The 16,408-nt window shown below is 47.6% G+C and overlaps 1 protein-coding gene across 1 annotated transcript in view; it reads left to right on the top strand.

The window, feature by feature from the left end:
- Positions 1-16,408, top strand: part of SPON1 (spondin 1) — a 349,778-nt gene that overhangs the window by 326,628 nt on the left and 6,742 nt on the right. Inside the window, exons 7-13 of the mRNA XM_055423333.2 lie at positions 376-440; positions 10,192-10,393; positions 11,352-11,492; positions 12,164-12,239; positions 13,243-13,425; positions 15,665-15,835; positions 15,924-16,091. Of these exons, the coding sequence (XP_055279308.1) occupies positions 376-440; positions 10,192-10,393; positions 11,352-11,492; positions 12,164-12,239; positions 13,243-13,425; positions 15,665-15,835; positions 15,924-16,091 (1,006 nt within the window). The remainder of the gene's footprint in view (positions 1-375; positions 441-10,191; positions 10,394-11,351; positions 11,493-12,163; positions 12,240-13,242; positions 13,426-15,664; positions 15,836-15,923; positions 16,092-16,408) is intronic.

The following is a 16,408-nucleotide window of genomic DNA, read 5'->3' as shown; positions in this document are numbered from 1 at the left end:
CTGGAGCAGACCCTAGTCAGAGCCCGGACGTGGAAAGCATGAGCTGCCCTCCAGTCTGGACACAGTCTGGCCATCCCCGGTGGAGGGCAGGTCAGAGCCTGGCTCCCAAGGGGAAGGGTCTGAGATGGAAACCGTAGGTGTGGCTCAGTGGGCCTGATGGTGTTCAGCACACACCAGGTACCCTGGACACAGCCGCCCCTCGCAGGACTCAAGACTTCAGGGTGCCCCCACCCTGGGGCAGGCTGTCTCCACACCTGGGTAGGTAGAGCCTCTGCAGCAGGTGAGGGTGTGGGGTGGACAACGTCACCATGTCAAAGCCGTCTTGTTCCCTGAGCCCAGCTCTCCTCACTAAATACCTATGGTCTTTTTTTACAGAGCGACGAGGTCCTCACCGTCATCAAAGCCAAAGCTCAGTGGCCAGCCTGGCAGCCTCTCAACGTGTAAGTAGCAACAGGGCCCTGTCCAGCCCCCGTCCTGGCCTTGTACTTGGAGCTGCCCACCTACTGGCCACCACATGCCAATCATGTCATACAAGTCGGTGAGGTGCACTGCCCACTGCCCATGGGTACAGTATCAAGTATTTCCACTCCTTGGGGAATGCAGGCTTGGTATCTGTGTCCCCCATGGCTTGAACACCACAGAATACCCAGACATTAGAGGTGTTAAGAACATGGTTAACTGTAAGACATCAGGGGGAGAATTCTGCACTGAGATATAAAATTGAGGGTCACCAAGGCATGGGAAACAATCAAGACCAAGGACATGGATGACAGAGAAAGCCAGAGAATGAGAGTCAAGGGCTTGGAACGGAGTCCCAAGGGAGTTCTAACATTTAATGCTGAGGAGGACTTGCCTGCAAAGGAAGCAAAAACAGAGTAGCAAGATTAGGGAAGGAAGCTCGGTATCAGGGAAACCAAGGAAAGAAAGCATTCAAGGAGACAGCGGGGAATTCCCCAGTGGTGCAGTGGTTAGGACTCTACTTTTTCACTGCCAAGGGCAAAGGTTCATCCTCTGGTTGGGGAACTAAGATCCTGCAAGCCTTGCAGTGTGGCCAAGCAAAAAAAAGAGAGAGAGACCAGCTGTGTCCAGGGTAGCTAAGAGATCAAGGAAGGTTGGAGCTGCACAATGCCCATTGGATTTATCAACATCATCAGTGACCTTACTGGGAGTCCTTTCTGCTGAGTAGTGTGGAGAGGGGACACAGCCTGGAACAGGGTGAAATGTGAACAGAAGGTGAGGTTACGGGATCAGTGAGTGCAGACAACTCTTCTGTGACGTTTGCTGTGAAAGAAGAGAGACTGAGCAGGAGGTCTAAGAGGGTGAAAGAAGCGATGGAGCTTTTATTTTTTAAGGTAGAGGAGACTTACTAAAAACTTGAAAAAAATATCTGGGGGCACCTTCTCACCCTTCACCCACCCCTCAGACGCTGGGACCCTAGTGAAACAGGATTGATCCATGGCAAACACTGATTTCCCAAACTCCCAAAGCCTCTGCCTTCGGTGCTACCAGCTTGTTAAGGGAAAGGAATTTTCCTTTGGTTTTCCCATACCCCAGTCTCCCCTTTCCTCTTCCAAATCTCATTAGGAAGTCAAATTAGGAAGCCTACATGCAGCCAAGTTTTGCTTTGCAGAAACAGCCCTGCCCCTCCTTGTGAGCCTGCTCGATTGAGGTTAATGGGATTCCAGCCTCCCTCGGGCCAGTGGAAAGCCAGGGTGACCTACTTTGTGAGGTCCTGCCCAGCGAAACTGACTTGTTTCTCAATGATCTTCATCTTTATCCCCAGGACCACTTCTCAAAGGACAGCCATGAATGAACAGATTAGCTGCTGACTTGTTTAGCTCAATAAATCAAGCTGCAGCTCCAACAGCCCAGAGCACAGGTAGAGACTGGAAAGACAAATTCTGAGCAAAACGCACATCCTTCACGAGTTCCTCCAGTACTGGAACAGAAAATGCCCAGCTTTCCTACAAATCAGTGCTGAATTTTCACCAACCAGTTCCTTCAGTTTAATCTGTTAGGAATTACTGAATCTTTTAAAAATAATTTTTATTCCCTTTCTTATCATGTATCCTGTAAATCATTCCCTTAATTATTCCCAGCCATTCTGTTTAATTAACATGTGTTTAGTCAGATCTGTTTGCAAGAAAAATGAGGGGTTAAAGAGAGACATGATCATCACCCTTTCCAAAAACCATGCCTCTGGAGGGTCTGTGCCCCCTTAGTCATTTCAGTTATGGTTCCCAGGGGGCCAGACGCATCTTTCTTTCAAATCAGGGCTGGAAGTTTCAGAGCCCTCCAGTTTCCTGGAGAACCTGCCCAGGTCCATTGATTTCCTCAGGATTGTAAAAAAAAGACTGGCTTTGAACCTGAGAAGCCAATAGTAGATCTAAATGGGCCAGATGGACCTGGAGCCCTAGATGCCTCCAGGTTATAAACAGTTTTCCAAGGTAGAAACTTAACTGAAACATTTTTCCACCCACACAGAACTTCAACTTAGTGAATGACTCTGGCGCCACCTAGTGTCAAGATTGAGTTTATGCAACTTTGAAAGCTCTGTATTGGAGATTATTTGAAATGAACAGAAGGGACAAAATGTGACTTGAGTCTCACTGATTGTTGCTGTTCAGTCGCTAAGTCTGGTCCAACTCTTTGCGACCCCATGTACTGCAGCATTCCAGGATCCTCTGTCCTTCACTGTCTCCTGGAGTTTGCTCAAATTCGTGTCCATTGAGTTGGTGATTCTACCTCATCCTCTGCCGCTCTGTTCTCCTTTTGCCTTCAATCTTTCTCAGCATCATGGTCTTTTCCAAAAAGTCAGCTCTTCACATCAGGTGGCCAAGTATCGAAGCTTCAGCTTCAGCAACAGTCCTTCCAATGAATATTCAATGTTGATTTCCTTTAGGATTGACTGGTTTGTTCTCCTTGCAATCCAAGGGACTCAAGAGTTTTCTCCAGCACCACAGTTCTAAAGCATCAATTCTTCGGCGAGAATCTAAATGATACAGATTTGTAACTTAGATTAGTATAGTAAGTCTCTAGAAAGACCATGAAAATCCTTAATTGCCTGTTTTCTTTCATCATATTTTTGAAAGTTTTGTTTAAAGCTGAATGAGAAGGAAATCCGCATTTACCAAGTCATAGTATAATGCCAGTCATGATGATAAGCAGTTTCTTCACTAAAAGCCCTGGGCTGGGTCTGAGGATGCTCCCATTTTGCAGATTAGTAACTGCAAAGGGAGGTGAAGTCAGAGCTGCTGCCACATCCAGCAATTCCTTCCAGTTCCCTTTGTTCTCCCCATACCACGCTGCCTCTCTGAATGTAAAAAGACAAAACATATCTCCATGCCTTCATTTTGTTTTCATTTTTCTGGTATGAATTATCTGTTTATAACTTTCATTTACCTATTAGAATCATCAGGTTTTATTTTTACAGATTTAGACTAGCTCTGTGCATACTATGCTCATGCTTAATGGCTCAGTCATGTCTGACTCTTTGTGACCCCATAGACTGTAGCCCACCAGGCTCCTCTGTCCATGGAATTTTCCAGGTAAGAATACTGGAGTGGGTTGCCATTCCCCTCTCCAAGGGGCCTTCCCGACCCAGGGATCAAACCCACATCTCCTGCATTGGCAGGCAGATTCTTTACCACTGCACCACCTGAGGAGTCTGTACGTACTATAGATATTAATATTTGTCAGTCACACTAAAGGAGACATTTTTTGCCAGCACATCATTCTTCCGTTCTATTTGAACATTGTTGTTTCTATTATGCAGATGTTTTGGATTGGTATATTGTTCAATTAGTTACTTTTGGATTGCTTTTATAGTTTAAAAGCTGAAAAAATTAATGTTTCTCTAACAGATCAGAACACTTGACTTCTTTCCTATGATCTGGTTGTTTCCTACTTAACCCTGAGTTTTTGCTGTTTGGGGAATTTGCTGTGTGTGATATTAGACTCCTATATATTTTTAAACTGCAATTAAGTTTGCTGTGTGTGATATTAGACTCCTATATATTTTTAAACTGCAATTAAGTTATCCCAACCCCACTTGCTGCACGATCTTTCCTCTCCCTCAGCTGTGTATGAGTCCTTATCTAAAGTTTCTGGACTCTTCACTCTGGGCCCCTGATTTATATTTCTGCTTTTCTATTTTATATTTAGATTTCATTTATTTATTGTTGGCTGCGCTGTGCCTTTGTCGCTACATGCAGGCTTTCTCTGTGCGCAGTGTGCAGGCTTCTCACTGTGGTGGCTTCTTTGGTTACGGAGAACAGGCTCTTGGGTCCGCGGACTCTGTAGCTGCAGCACACAGGCATGAGGAACCTTCCCGGACCCAAGGTCGAACTTGCACCCCTTACACTGGCAGGCAGACTCTTAACCAATGGACCACCAGGGAAGTCTTTCTTATCCTGAATATTACACCGTTTTAATTATCATGCTTTATAATATATTCCGATACATAGTATGGCCAGGACAATTCTCTTTGCCAGAAAAATGACAAAAATGTAAATCCCAGATAGAAAAAATAAGACCAAATTAACAAAACACTATGTATGGGAAGACATGGAATATAAAAAAAGATGAATAAGAATTTTTATTATGAATTAAAGAACTGCAATCATATCTAGCATTTCCTAAAGAAAACTCACATATATTTTTATCATTTCCTTATTTTAAACAGCATTTTTAATTATAAAAGTAATAAATACTTTGTGGTAATTTTCAAATTAGATCTGAAGGCCAAAGCAAGTGCAAGAGCTCTATATTCATGTCCTAGATTAACTCATTTATTTCAAAAAGCATTTGAGAACCTACTGTATGCCGAGTTCTAGACCAAGCCCTGGGGAACAGCTGTGAACGGGACGAAAATGTCCTTACTCTTTTGGAACCTAACAGGACAGACAGAAATTAAAGAAGAAACTCCAAGGAAAGAGTGAGTTCAACATGCTCTGGGAAGGTACACCTAAGCAATTCGAGGTGGAGACAGGAAACATTTCCTCCAGAGCATGTCATGTAAGCAGGATGTAACTGAAGATATTTGAAAACCGTTCCCAGACTTTTAGACATTTAAATTTACCATATTACTCAATTACCATATTAATGGGTGTTTTGTACAGGGACTGGTTGCCCCAGAACTTCCTATCCCTTGAAACTTACCAAGGTCTGGAGGATACCTCACTCAGGTTACAGATCTGGTCAAAATGCACTAGCAGAAAATGATTTGTATACATCTTGTACAACACAGAAGGTTCTCAGATGGTTCCATCCTTCAGCTGGGCAGAGTATCAGGGTGGTGTGTCAGGTGAGGTTGGTTTGTGTTGGTTTGGTTTCTCCAGCTCTGGATCTCTGGGCAGAGCCATTTTGGTCCTCTTGGGCTGTCATGATATAGTGTCATCCATGGGGTACAGGATAGTAAAGACTCACCTGACGCATAATCACATGCCCAGGGAGATGGGAAGGTAACAGGTGTAGTGGTTGGTTGCTATGAAAATGGAAGAGGAGCCTTCCTCCGAGGCACTGCTGGACTCCCAAGCGGTCAAGATCCAAGCAGTCCCACTCTGCCCACATGCCCACGCTCTCTGCCAGGCAGACCCCAGACCGTGTCCTATTAATCCGTAAGTGAGCAATACCACAGTTCCCCAGACTGCAATTCTTGTAGATACCAAGTCTTTAAAGAAGCTGCTTAAAGCAATGACCTACATGCCAGAAAATGCACACATGGGAAAAGGAAATGAGGTCCCGCAGTTTGTGCCTAACTAAACAGCAGACTGTGTTAAGTGGCGCCTTCGGAGGTCAACAAAGGCTTCCTAACATAGCATCTCTTTGAGCCTCACAACATCATGGCAGGTGGGTAATGTCACAGGAGGAAACCGAGGCTGGAAGAGTGAGTGAGTTAGTCTAGTAAGTAGTGGAGCTCGTCATCACACATCCACTTGTTCAGCTGGCCCACTGGACACCTGGTACTGGGATTCCTGCCCTCAAGGGGCTCCTAGTCTAGTGGGGGCAAGCAAACAGTGAGGAAGAGATTACGACCAAAGGGTACAGCTGAGACCTACCCAGAGTGTGTGGAAATACAGACCAAGGGTGCCGGCCTTGGTGCAGGGGATCAGAACAGCTCCTGGAAGAGGTGACTCAGAACCTGAGGCTTGGAAGATGAGTAGAACGGGGAGTCTCAAATTTGAGGCATATTAGAATCACTGAGGGGATTATTAAAACAAAACTCTGGGTCCAACCCTCCCCGCTCCCCAGAGTCTCTAAGTAAATCTGGGGTGAGGCCCAGTTATTTGCATCTCCAACAAGTTCCAACGCCGACACAGCTGGTCCCAGACCACACTCTGAGGAGAAGGTCCACCTCCTCAAAGCTCCACCAAAGAGGAGCTTTCCCAGCAGAGGCAAGGGCACGTGGGGCCTGATGCCAAAGCCCGGCTCAGGCCAGGCTCTTCCTCCACTTGGCTGCCGCCCCTCAGCCTAGCCTGGCACCAGGCTGAACCGAGAGGTGCATTCCAGAAGGCCCCCCCGCCCCGGCCTCCGTTTCCTGAGCTCCGTCTGACCCTCCAGTGCCGCTTTACTCAGTAACGCTGCCAGGTGCCAGGCACTGGGCTGAGGACCGGATGGGCGTTCTCATTTAACGCCCACAATAACCCTTTGGGGTAGATGTCAGGGGGGATCCCCATTCTGTAGATTGGGGCACTGAGGACAGAAAGGTTTGGTCGTAAGAGGTGGTGTGGGGTGCGCACCCAGGTTTCCAGCCTTATCTGCTCGTCTGATCCCATCCGGCCTGCCCAAGGGACCCAGTTCCACCAAGCCCAACCAGGCCTGGAGTCATCGCTTTCAGGAGACAGGTGAGAGCAGTCAGAAACAGCTGGTCTCAAACAGAGCAGCAGAGGGATGCCCCAAACAGCTGCCAGCCGGACTGAATAGATGAGCTGGTCCCCAGCCAAGGATTCCCCACGATCAGCAGCCTGGAGAGTCAGGCAGAGCTGCCTTCACACCGCAGCCTCACCCGCTGCATCTCTGAGCTCATTAACTTCTGTATGCTTTTTTTTTTTAATTTTTATTTAATAAATGGTACAAAGCACAATGCCAAAAACATTAACAGTTAAAATTTCACCAAATGAAAAAATACTATAGAATACACAGTTGCAAAAAGCTACATTAAGTTATTTTACAACTGCCTCAGACTGCAAAAAGAAAAAAACCCAATGCCATACCGAAGTTATCCCTCTCTCAAAGTAGTGCCATTTATGTTATAAACCATGAGCGCCCCATCAGAAGATGGGAACTGCTTTTGTTAATTCATATATATATATATATATATAACTGTATCACTTTGCTATACACCTAAAACAAACACAACACTGTAAATAAAATATAGTACAATATAAAATAAAAATAAGTAACAGACCTTTGGGGCTTTACACAGAGTTAGAGTTCCTATCAGAGGGATAACAGCGCCACAGCCGCACTGAATCCTCATGAAGGAGGCACACGAATGACTGGATTACAAGAGTTACAGGAATGAGAGCTGCTCATCTCCCAGAAACTACAGCTCACAGAAAACCAACAAAGGCACGAGATACAGACCATTCACTTACGAATGTGTAAAACTCAAGAAAGTCCACATTATTCCTACAACATGTTGAAAGTGCTTCAGAATTCACACAATACTAATTTTCTTTTGGTTCTGGTTAAATTATATATACCAGTTTATAACAAATGGTAAAATCTGTAACTCTGTTCAAAGTTTTAAAAGACTACTTAAAAATAGTTTCTTGTATTTCTATGCCACCTTTATAGTTCTGGTTTCTCATTTCTTAATTAGTAAATTCAGTGTGCAGGTTATATCCCAGGCTAATTTATACACTTCCAGAAGGAACAGCCTCTTGAGTGTTGAGGTGGGGAGCCCCCAACCACGTCAGATTCGTTTCACATATGATAATATACATGTTTCAATCCATTCTCCCAAATTATCCCACCCTCGCCCTCTCCCACAGAGTCCAAAAGACTGCTCCACACAACTGAGTCTCTGCTGCCATCTCGTATACAGGGTTATCGTTATCCTCTTGCTATATTCCATATATATGTGTTAATATACTGTATTGGTGTATTTCTTTCTGGCTTACTTCACTCTGTATAATAGGCTCCAGTTTCATCCACCTCATTAGAACTAATTCAAATGCATTCTTTTTAATTGCTGAGTAGTACTCCATTGTGTAAATGTACCACAGCTTTCTTATCCATTCATCTGCAGATGGACATCTAGGTTGCTTCCATGTCCTGGCTATTATAAACAGTGCTGCAATGAACATTGGAGTACATGTGTCTCTTTCAATTCTGGTTTCCTCGGTGTGTATGCCCAGCAGTGGGATTGCTGGGTCGTATGGCAGTTCTATTTCCAGTTTTTCAAGGAATCTCCACACTGTTCTCCGTGGTGGCTGTACTAGTTTGCATTCCCACCAACAGTGTAAGAGGGTTCCCTTTTTTCCACACCCTCTCCAGCATTTATTGCTTGTAGACTTTTGGATAGCAGCCATTCTGACTGGCGTGAAATGGTACCTCACTGTGGTTTTAATTTGCATTTCTCTGATTATGAGGGATGTTGAGCATTTTTTCATGTGTTTGTTAGCCATCTTTATGTCTTCTTTGGAGAAATGTCTGTTTAGTTCTATGGTCCATTTTTTGATTGGGTCATTTATTTTTCTGGAATTGAGCTGCAGGAGTTGCTTGTATATTTTTGAGATTAATCCTTTATCAGTTGCTTCATTTGCTATTATTTTCTCCCATTCTGAAGGCTGTCTTTTCACCTTGCTTATAGTTTCCTTTGCTGTGCAGAAGCTTTTAATTTTAATTAGGTCCCATTTGTTTATTTTTGCTTTTATTTCCAATATTCTGGGAGGTGGGTCATGGAGGATCCTGCTGTGATTTATGTCAGAGAGTGTTTTGCCTATGTTCTCCTCTAGGAGTTTTATAGTTTCTGGTCTTACATTTAGATCTTTAATCCATTTTGAGTTAATTTTTGTGCATGTTGTTAGGGAGTGTTCTAGTTTCATTCTTTTACACGTGGTTGACCAGTTTTCCCAGCACCACTTGTATGCTTTCTTTTCTACAAAATGAGACAATAAATTCCAACCCCACAGGAGTGTCATGGGGGGAAATAAAGTAGCGCAGCTGTGCCACGAAGTGTGCGCTGAGTGAGCACAGCTCTCCCACCACGCTTCTTGGTCTCATCCAGCTCTGGCCGCTCCTAGGACCCCTTTCTTGGGAACATGAGGGGATGGTGGTTGAAGAACTGCCTCTCATGGCTTGCGGGCCATCAGCCAAAGGTCTTTGGCTCTATAACTGGGTCCTTGCTCACCCACTGGAGGAAACGGCCTGGGGACCAGCTGTGAGGTGATGGGTGAGCTCTGGTGCCAGGGCAGTGCCCTGCTCTAAGCAGCCTCTGGAGGGCAATGAGGCAGCAGGCTGGGGAGATGTCCCCCTGATGGCACAGTGTAGCTCTAGAAAGTGAAAGTGAAGGGAACTTAGAAACTGGTGATGAAAAGAACACAGACCTCGAACTGAGATTGACTTGGGTTGTGGTCTCCGTTCTGCCATTTGCGACTTTGGACAGGTCACATAACAAAACCCTCTGAGCCTCAGCTTTCCCATCCACAGGTTGGGGTCAACAATCCTTACCCCAGGTCTGCTCTGAGGCATCACTGAGAATGTATAAGGAAAGGCTTGGGGCACCATTGTGCAGTTTTTGTCTGTCACGTTCATCTCACATCCAGTGCAGCTGGGTGCACACGCAGCTTATAGAATTTGTTCATTCATTTAATTCAGTAACGCTGGTTGAGCATCTACACTGTGCCAGACACTGGAAATAAAGCCATGGGGAAGGCAGACAGAATCCCTGCTATCCCAGAGCTTACACTCCAAAAAGGAATGATAGTCAATAAACAGTTAAACACATAAGAAAATAAAACAGTAGTTAAGTGCTGAAGACACATTAAAACTGGATAGGGCGGTAGCATATGGTTCCCTCCATGCATGGCCAATGGATGGGCTCGGAGAGAGAAACCAGCAATGGCCGAAGATGGAGACCAAGAATCCCCCTTCTCTCTCTCCCTCTCATCCTTTAGCCCAGATATCCCTCAGAGCGTGCACCCCCAGGGCCCCAAAAGTGACAGTCTCTGTATTTGTTTCCAGGAGAGCAGCACCCTCAGCGGAATTTTCAGTGGACAGGACGCGCCACTTGATGTCCTTCCTGACCATGATGGGCCCCAGCCCCGACTGGAACGTGGGCCTGTCCGCAGAGGATCTGTGCACCAAAGAGTGCGGCTGGGTCCAGAAGGTGGTGCAGGACCTGATTCCCTGGGACGCGGGCACCGACAGCGGGGTGACCTATGAGGTGCGTGCCTGCAGTGGCGAGTGACAGCCCTCCCTGAGCGGCTGCTGCCTGCCCAGGCCTGTTCTGGGGCCTGGCCTCGGGGGCGAGGCTGGCTCAGGCTCTGAGCCAGATGATCTCACAGTCCAGCAGGGGAGCCCCGCAGGGTCCCATCATCATGTACTCACAAGCTGTGTGACCCAGGCTCTGGGAAGTGCCTGTCCAGACGTTCAGGAGAGCACAGGGAGGGGGTCTGCTAAAGAGAGGTTCAGAGATAAGTGAAGGAACAGCAGGCAAAAGGCATAGAGGCTGAGACAGAGAGAGAAGGGGGAGCAGAAGGAAGATGATGTTCATTAAGCCGGACCAGATTCCCAAGGCTTCCAGACGGCCAGGCTAAGGAGTTTGGATTCTCCCATGAATGTCAGTATTTTTCAGATACGGCCAGCACACCACCTGCATCAAAATCTGGAGCCATCAGAAAACTAGGGGTAGAACAATCTAGAACAGATATTGGTAAACTGTGGTTTGGGGCCAAACCTGGAGCTTTGGAATCCGGTCTCACACATTTTGATCCCATGTTGTCTGGGACTGCTTTCTCACTGCAACTGAGCTAACTCATTCCAACAGACATGGTGTGGCCCACAAAGCCTAAAAGATTTACCACCTGACCCTCTGCAGACAAACATTCACCAATGCCTGGTCTAGTAGGAGGAACTCTGGATTCAGGCCAACCTGGTTCAGCTATTTCCGACCTGGAAATGGCTCTCTGAAACTTAGCATCTTCATCTGGGATTAATCCTACTATGTACACGGGAGAATTTGAAAGTATAGATCTACAAATGTCCATGCATAACTCATGGCATGAACCAAATTCTATGAATACAAATAACAGTTGTACTTGTTAAGTTCCTATCAAGGTTTTGTTCTGATCATATATCAAATTGTTAATTTCCCACTCAGCTGTGTGTTTTTTCCATTGCAGTCACCCAACAAGCCCACAATTCCCCAGGAGAAAATCCGACCCCTGACCAGTCTGGACCATCCTCAGAGTCCTTTTTATGATCCAGAGGGTGGATCCATCACTCAAGTAGCCAGAGTTGTCATCGAGAGAATCGCCCGGAAGGTACTGGGTTACACCTCACCCTGGCACAGACCCCTCCCATCAGGAGACTCGACCCCTTTCTGCTCTAGAATCATGGGGTCCCTGGTATATTTAGGATGTGGAATTCCTGGGCCTCTCAGAGTTTCTAGACGCAAATTATTCCTATGATATAAATAAGCAAAATGAACATGGAGGAATGATGTGACGCTCAACCAAATGATTTGCTCCAGGTAACTAGGCTTCATGGTAAGTGCCATAATCAATTACTAATGTCTGCCATGGGCTTCCCTGGTGGCTCAGTTGGTAAAGAATCCGACTGCAATGCGGGAGGCATGGGTTCGATCCTTGGGTTGAGAAGATTCCCCTGGAGGAGGGCATGGCAACCCATTCCAATGTTTTCTGCCTGGAGAATCCCCGTGGACAGAGGAGCCTGGCGGGCTATAGTCCAAAGGGTCGCAGAGTCAGACACAACTGAGCGACTAAGCACAGCCCACAGCCATGGGTCAGGAAGTGGGAAGCTGTGGCTTTACTGCCATTTCTTTCTTCAGTCAGATTGTCAAAGTTGGCCCACAACTCTGCCATGGCCTAGGATTTGTATACAGGGTGGGCATTCAATTCTATATCCTCTCTCATCTTTCTCCCATACAGTCCACCCTTTAACGAGAGCCCTCCAACCGGAATTCCTTTTGCAGGGGGAACAGTGCAATATTGTACCCGACAACGTCGACGATATTGTAGCGGACCTGGCTCCAGAAGAGAAAGATGAAGGTAAGCTGCCTTCCTTTACTGCAGGTGACAACATAAATTGGAAATAAAAGATAAACTGTCTTTGGGGAAAGCAATTTGCTTACATGTTTTAAAAGCCACAGAAAAACCCTTCAACTTGATGGTCCCTGTTTTAAGAAAAGATTTTTGCTTGGGATATAATCGAAGTAAGGCCAAGGCTAGGCACAAAGTATCAGGGAAATGGTGAACGCTTGACACTGGAATATGTATTCAACAGTATCAGGCCTTTCAAGTGTCATGTAAATGGCATCCGTGTCGGGGACTCAGATGACTCTCCGCTATGATTCTCATACTAGCCTGTGAGACAGGAGTGGGTCCAATCACTTCTGCAGCAAGGAAAGTCAGCCCAGAACCTAGAGTCAGGGGGCAGCGGCAGAGCCCTGGCTTCAGCTCAGGGTATCTCACAGCACCTGGAGCTGAACAAGCTGGGCTCTCCTCCCTGGGCCCTGGGCGAGAAGCCCACCTCGCCACATTTCCTCAACTGTAAGACGGGGATAATAACAGAGCCTGCCTCCTGCGGTAAGGAACTGATGCAACAAATAAAGTTCTTAGAATGATGCTGGCACATAGTAAGTGCTGAGTGAACACTGGCCATCCTTATTCTCATCATGACACTGTGTGTGGGATCCTGGGAAGGTGAGCAACAACACAGAAAAAGCCTACGCTTTCCCAAATTGCCCCATGATATGCCTGCACCCATGTGGAAACGCTGTCTGCCAAAGTGAGGGCTGGTGTTCAGATGTTGAGAAGGGACAGTAGGAGAATCTTCCCTTACTATGAGGTTACTTTGATTTGTATTAGTGGGATGCCAAAGTATCATTTTTGAAGGGAAGTGAATGGCTGCTTGCATCGCAGGAGTACCCCGCCTCCCCAAGGCTGGTCAGCCAGCAGGGATTTTCTTGTCCCCACGTGAACTTGTCCATGGGGAGGGTCAGCCACAGCTCCCACAGGCTCCCACGGAAAACATCTCACATGCTCTTCCCAGATGACACCCCCGAAACCTGCATCTACTCCAACTGGTCCCCGTGGTCCGCCTGCAGCTCCTCCACCTGTGACAAAGGCAAGAGGATGCGGCAGCGCATGCTGAAGGCACAGCTGGACCTCAGCGTCCCCTGCCCCGACACCCAGGACTTCCAGCCCTGCATGGGCCCCGGCTGCAGTGACGAAGGTGAGGAGGCACCCCCACAGCAGCTGGCTGACAGCAGTTCAGGGAGGGAGGGTCCTACCTGGCCACGCCGGCCTCTCCTATCTGGTCTGGCAGTACCCCCGAAGGACACTAGGACCCTGACGAGATTGTCAGTGGGGACTGACTGCCTAGGGCGACCTTGAGGGCTGTGAACACAGATGTCTCAGGACATCAAAAGAATTCTTGAGATTGACTCACCACCCCCACCCATGCAAGAAAACAGATACAAGTTGTCGAAGAGCTAGCAAACATGACAAATTACAGGTAGCAAGCTGCCTATTTCTGGGCCTTACCTCCAATTTCTTTTAAAGAAGCAAGACTGAACCTAGATCCTTGCCCTAATTCTGTGTTATCCATGCATGGCCTGCCACAGCCCAGGTCAGAGCCCTTGCGTCAGGGCCTTTGCACTGATCGCAGCAGTTCTTTCCTTGTAACTGGTCAAAGGTCAGGCTTAAAAAAGTCAGGCTTGAACTACACACCTGCACCATCCATGTCATGCTGGCTGAAGCTACATGTGCTGATTGCTGTGCAAAGGCCAGCTGCCCACTTTCCAAGGTACAACCCTCTCTCTGCCTGAACAGATCTGTACTCTGATCTTAACTGTCTCAGAGGCACAACAAGGCAGTAAGAAGGGACGGGTAGGCTGGGCTGGTTTATAGAAGGAAGAAAACCACTTCCAAACTGAGGATAACTGAAGAGACCTTACTGCCCCCTGGCAGGTCATTCACTTTCTGGCTCTTCCTAGGACACGGTCTTAAACAACCTCTCCTGGATACACTGCACAGTGACATATGGCTATCTGTGCCCGGGACGAGGCATTTCAGAGGGGACTGAACCCTGCACGCACAGGCAGGGTGCAAGTTGTGACAGCCCTAGCAAGGCTGGAGGCACTTTCTCGTTCTTGGGGCTGAGGATGGTGGGGATGGGTGGACAGTCTGAGCCTTACAGGGGGAGCTGAGGTCTTTAACCATCACCTCCAGAGGGGAGGAATTCCAGTGGCTCCCAGGTGGTAACGATAGTTTGGAAAATGGCTGGGCTATGCCTGTTGTTATTTGGTGGTATACAGCAGCAAATTTACCAACTATTTTCAACTGTACAGTTGAGTGGTATTACGTATACACACACACACACACACACACACACACATAATTATGCAAACACCACCACCCTCCATCTCCAGACCTATTTCCATCTCACAAAACAAACTCTAGACCTATTAAACACTAACTCTCCAGTCTCCTGACCCCCAGGCCCTGGCAACCATCATTCTGCTTCTAAAGTACTGAATATTCTAGGTATCTCATGTAGTGCAATCATACAGTATTTGTCTTTTTTTGGACTGATTTATTTCATTCAGCATAATGTCCTTAGGTTCATCCTTGTTGAAGGACGTGTCAGAATTTCCCTGGGTCTAACATGGGTTCCAGCTGTCTTCCACCAGCACTGTCTAGCAACACTGTCCACAGGTTCGGTAACAACATGTAGCCTTCACTCCTGTGTACATGTGACTGTGGATGTGTGCAAGCTGGCCTCATGCTGAGATTTCCATCCTTCTTTCTAGCTTCATCTCCCAGGGCCACACACAACACACTCCGGACAGGTTGTTGCAAGAGCCAGTCCCTTCACCTTAAATACCGATATTCTCCACCCAACCAAAGTGCCCTCAGATGTGCCCTCCTGTGTGAAATCCACCCCAGAACTCCAAGGAGCTTCTCCCCTTCCAATTCCCTGGGCTTACATCTGCTGTCATATTTTCAATATCTAGAATTATTGCCAGTTTATGTGCCCATCCCTTTCTGGAGATTAAAATCCATACTATTCACATCTTTTTAACCTCAGTCACCACATACCACTAAGCACTCAGTAAATTTTAATTGACATGAGTAAACGGATGGACGGATGACTTCATATCCCTGATCCTTTTTTAGAACTAAACAGGCATATATCGCTCTCTTATCCATCCAAACATCTTTCAAATATATTGTCGAGTGAAAGAGTAATCCTCAGTGCTCCATGCACCTGGAGACAGACATTTCCTTTAAAGAACAATTCCTGGTTTAAAAATGTGTGCTCTTTACGTTGTCTTCCATCCTCAGTTGCCCACATCCCCTTGAATGCCAGGTGACCGTGTAGATTTCTGCCCTTAGGGGAGCTCGCTCGGTCGGTTGCGCGAGTCCCAGCAGCTTGCCGCCGCGGCTGCAGCGTCCGCTCCATGTTGCAGACGGCTCCACGTGCACCATGTCCGAGTGGATCACCTGGTCACCCTGCAGCATCTCCTGTGGCACCGGCTTGCGGTCCCGGGAGAGATACGTGAAGCAGTTCCCAGAGGACGGCTCCGTGTGCACGCTGCCCACCGAGGAGACAGAGAAGTGCACGGTCAACGAAGAGTGCTGTGAGTGGGGCGCCGGGGTGGGACGGGTGCGGGGTCTCAGAGGCTGAGGCTGCTGACACGACGCCGCCGCCGCCACCGGACTCCCCAGCTCCCAGCAGCTGCCTGACGACCGAGTGGGGCGAGTGGGACGAGTGCAGCGCCACCTGCGGGATGGGCATGAAGAAGCGGCACCGCATGGTCAAGATGAGCCCCGCGGACGGCTCCATGTGCAAGGCTGAGACATCTCAGGCAGAGAAGTGCATGATGCCCGAGTGCCGTGAGTGGGCGTGGGGGGGGGCGGTGGCGCTGGGGGAGAGGATGGAGGCCCTCAGCACTGTGTATCATTGTCAAGGCTGCGCAGGTGCAGGCGGAAATACGGGCCCCCATCCTGGCAGGGCACTTCCCCTGTAAGATGAAAGCTATGGGTGTGTGGACATCATCCAGACCCACAGAGTGACCTCCTTTGAAGGAACAATGCTGAGGTGGCAAGCTGGTGGCCTCTAGATAGCATTCACCGGTAGCTGTGTTTTCATAGGACCCCAGAGTATCTTTTCCAGGCGTTATACATGTAGGCAGGTTGTACATTCCCCTTCT

Source organism: Moschus berezovskii, chromosome 14, assembly GCF_049115385.1.
Source record: "Moschus berezovskii isolate FMDL1 chromosome 14, NW_MosBer_1.0, whole genome shotgun sequence".
Lineage (NCBI taxonomy): Eukaryota > Metazoa > Chordata > Mammalia > Artiodactyla > Moschidae > Moschus > Moschus berezovskii.
Note: the sequence above shows the minus strand (reverse complement) of the source record. Positions and strands in the feature narration are given on the sequence as shown.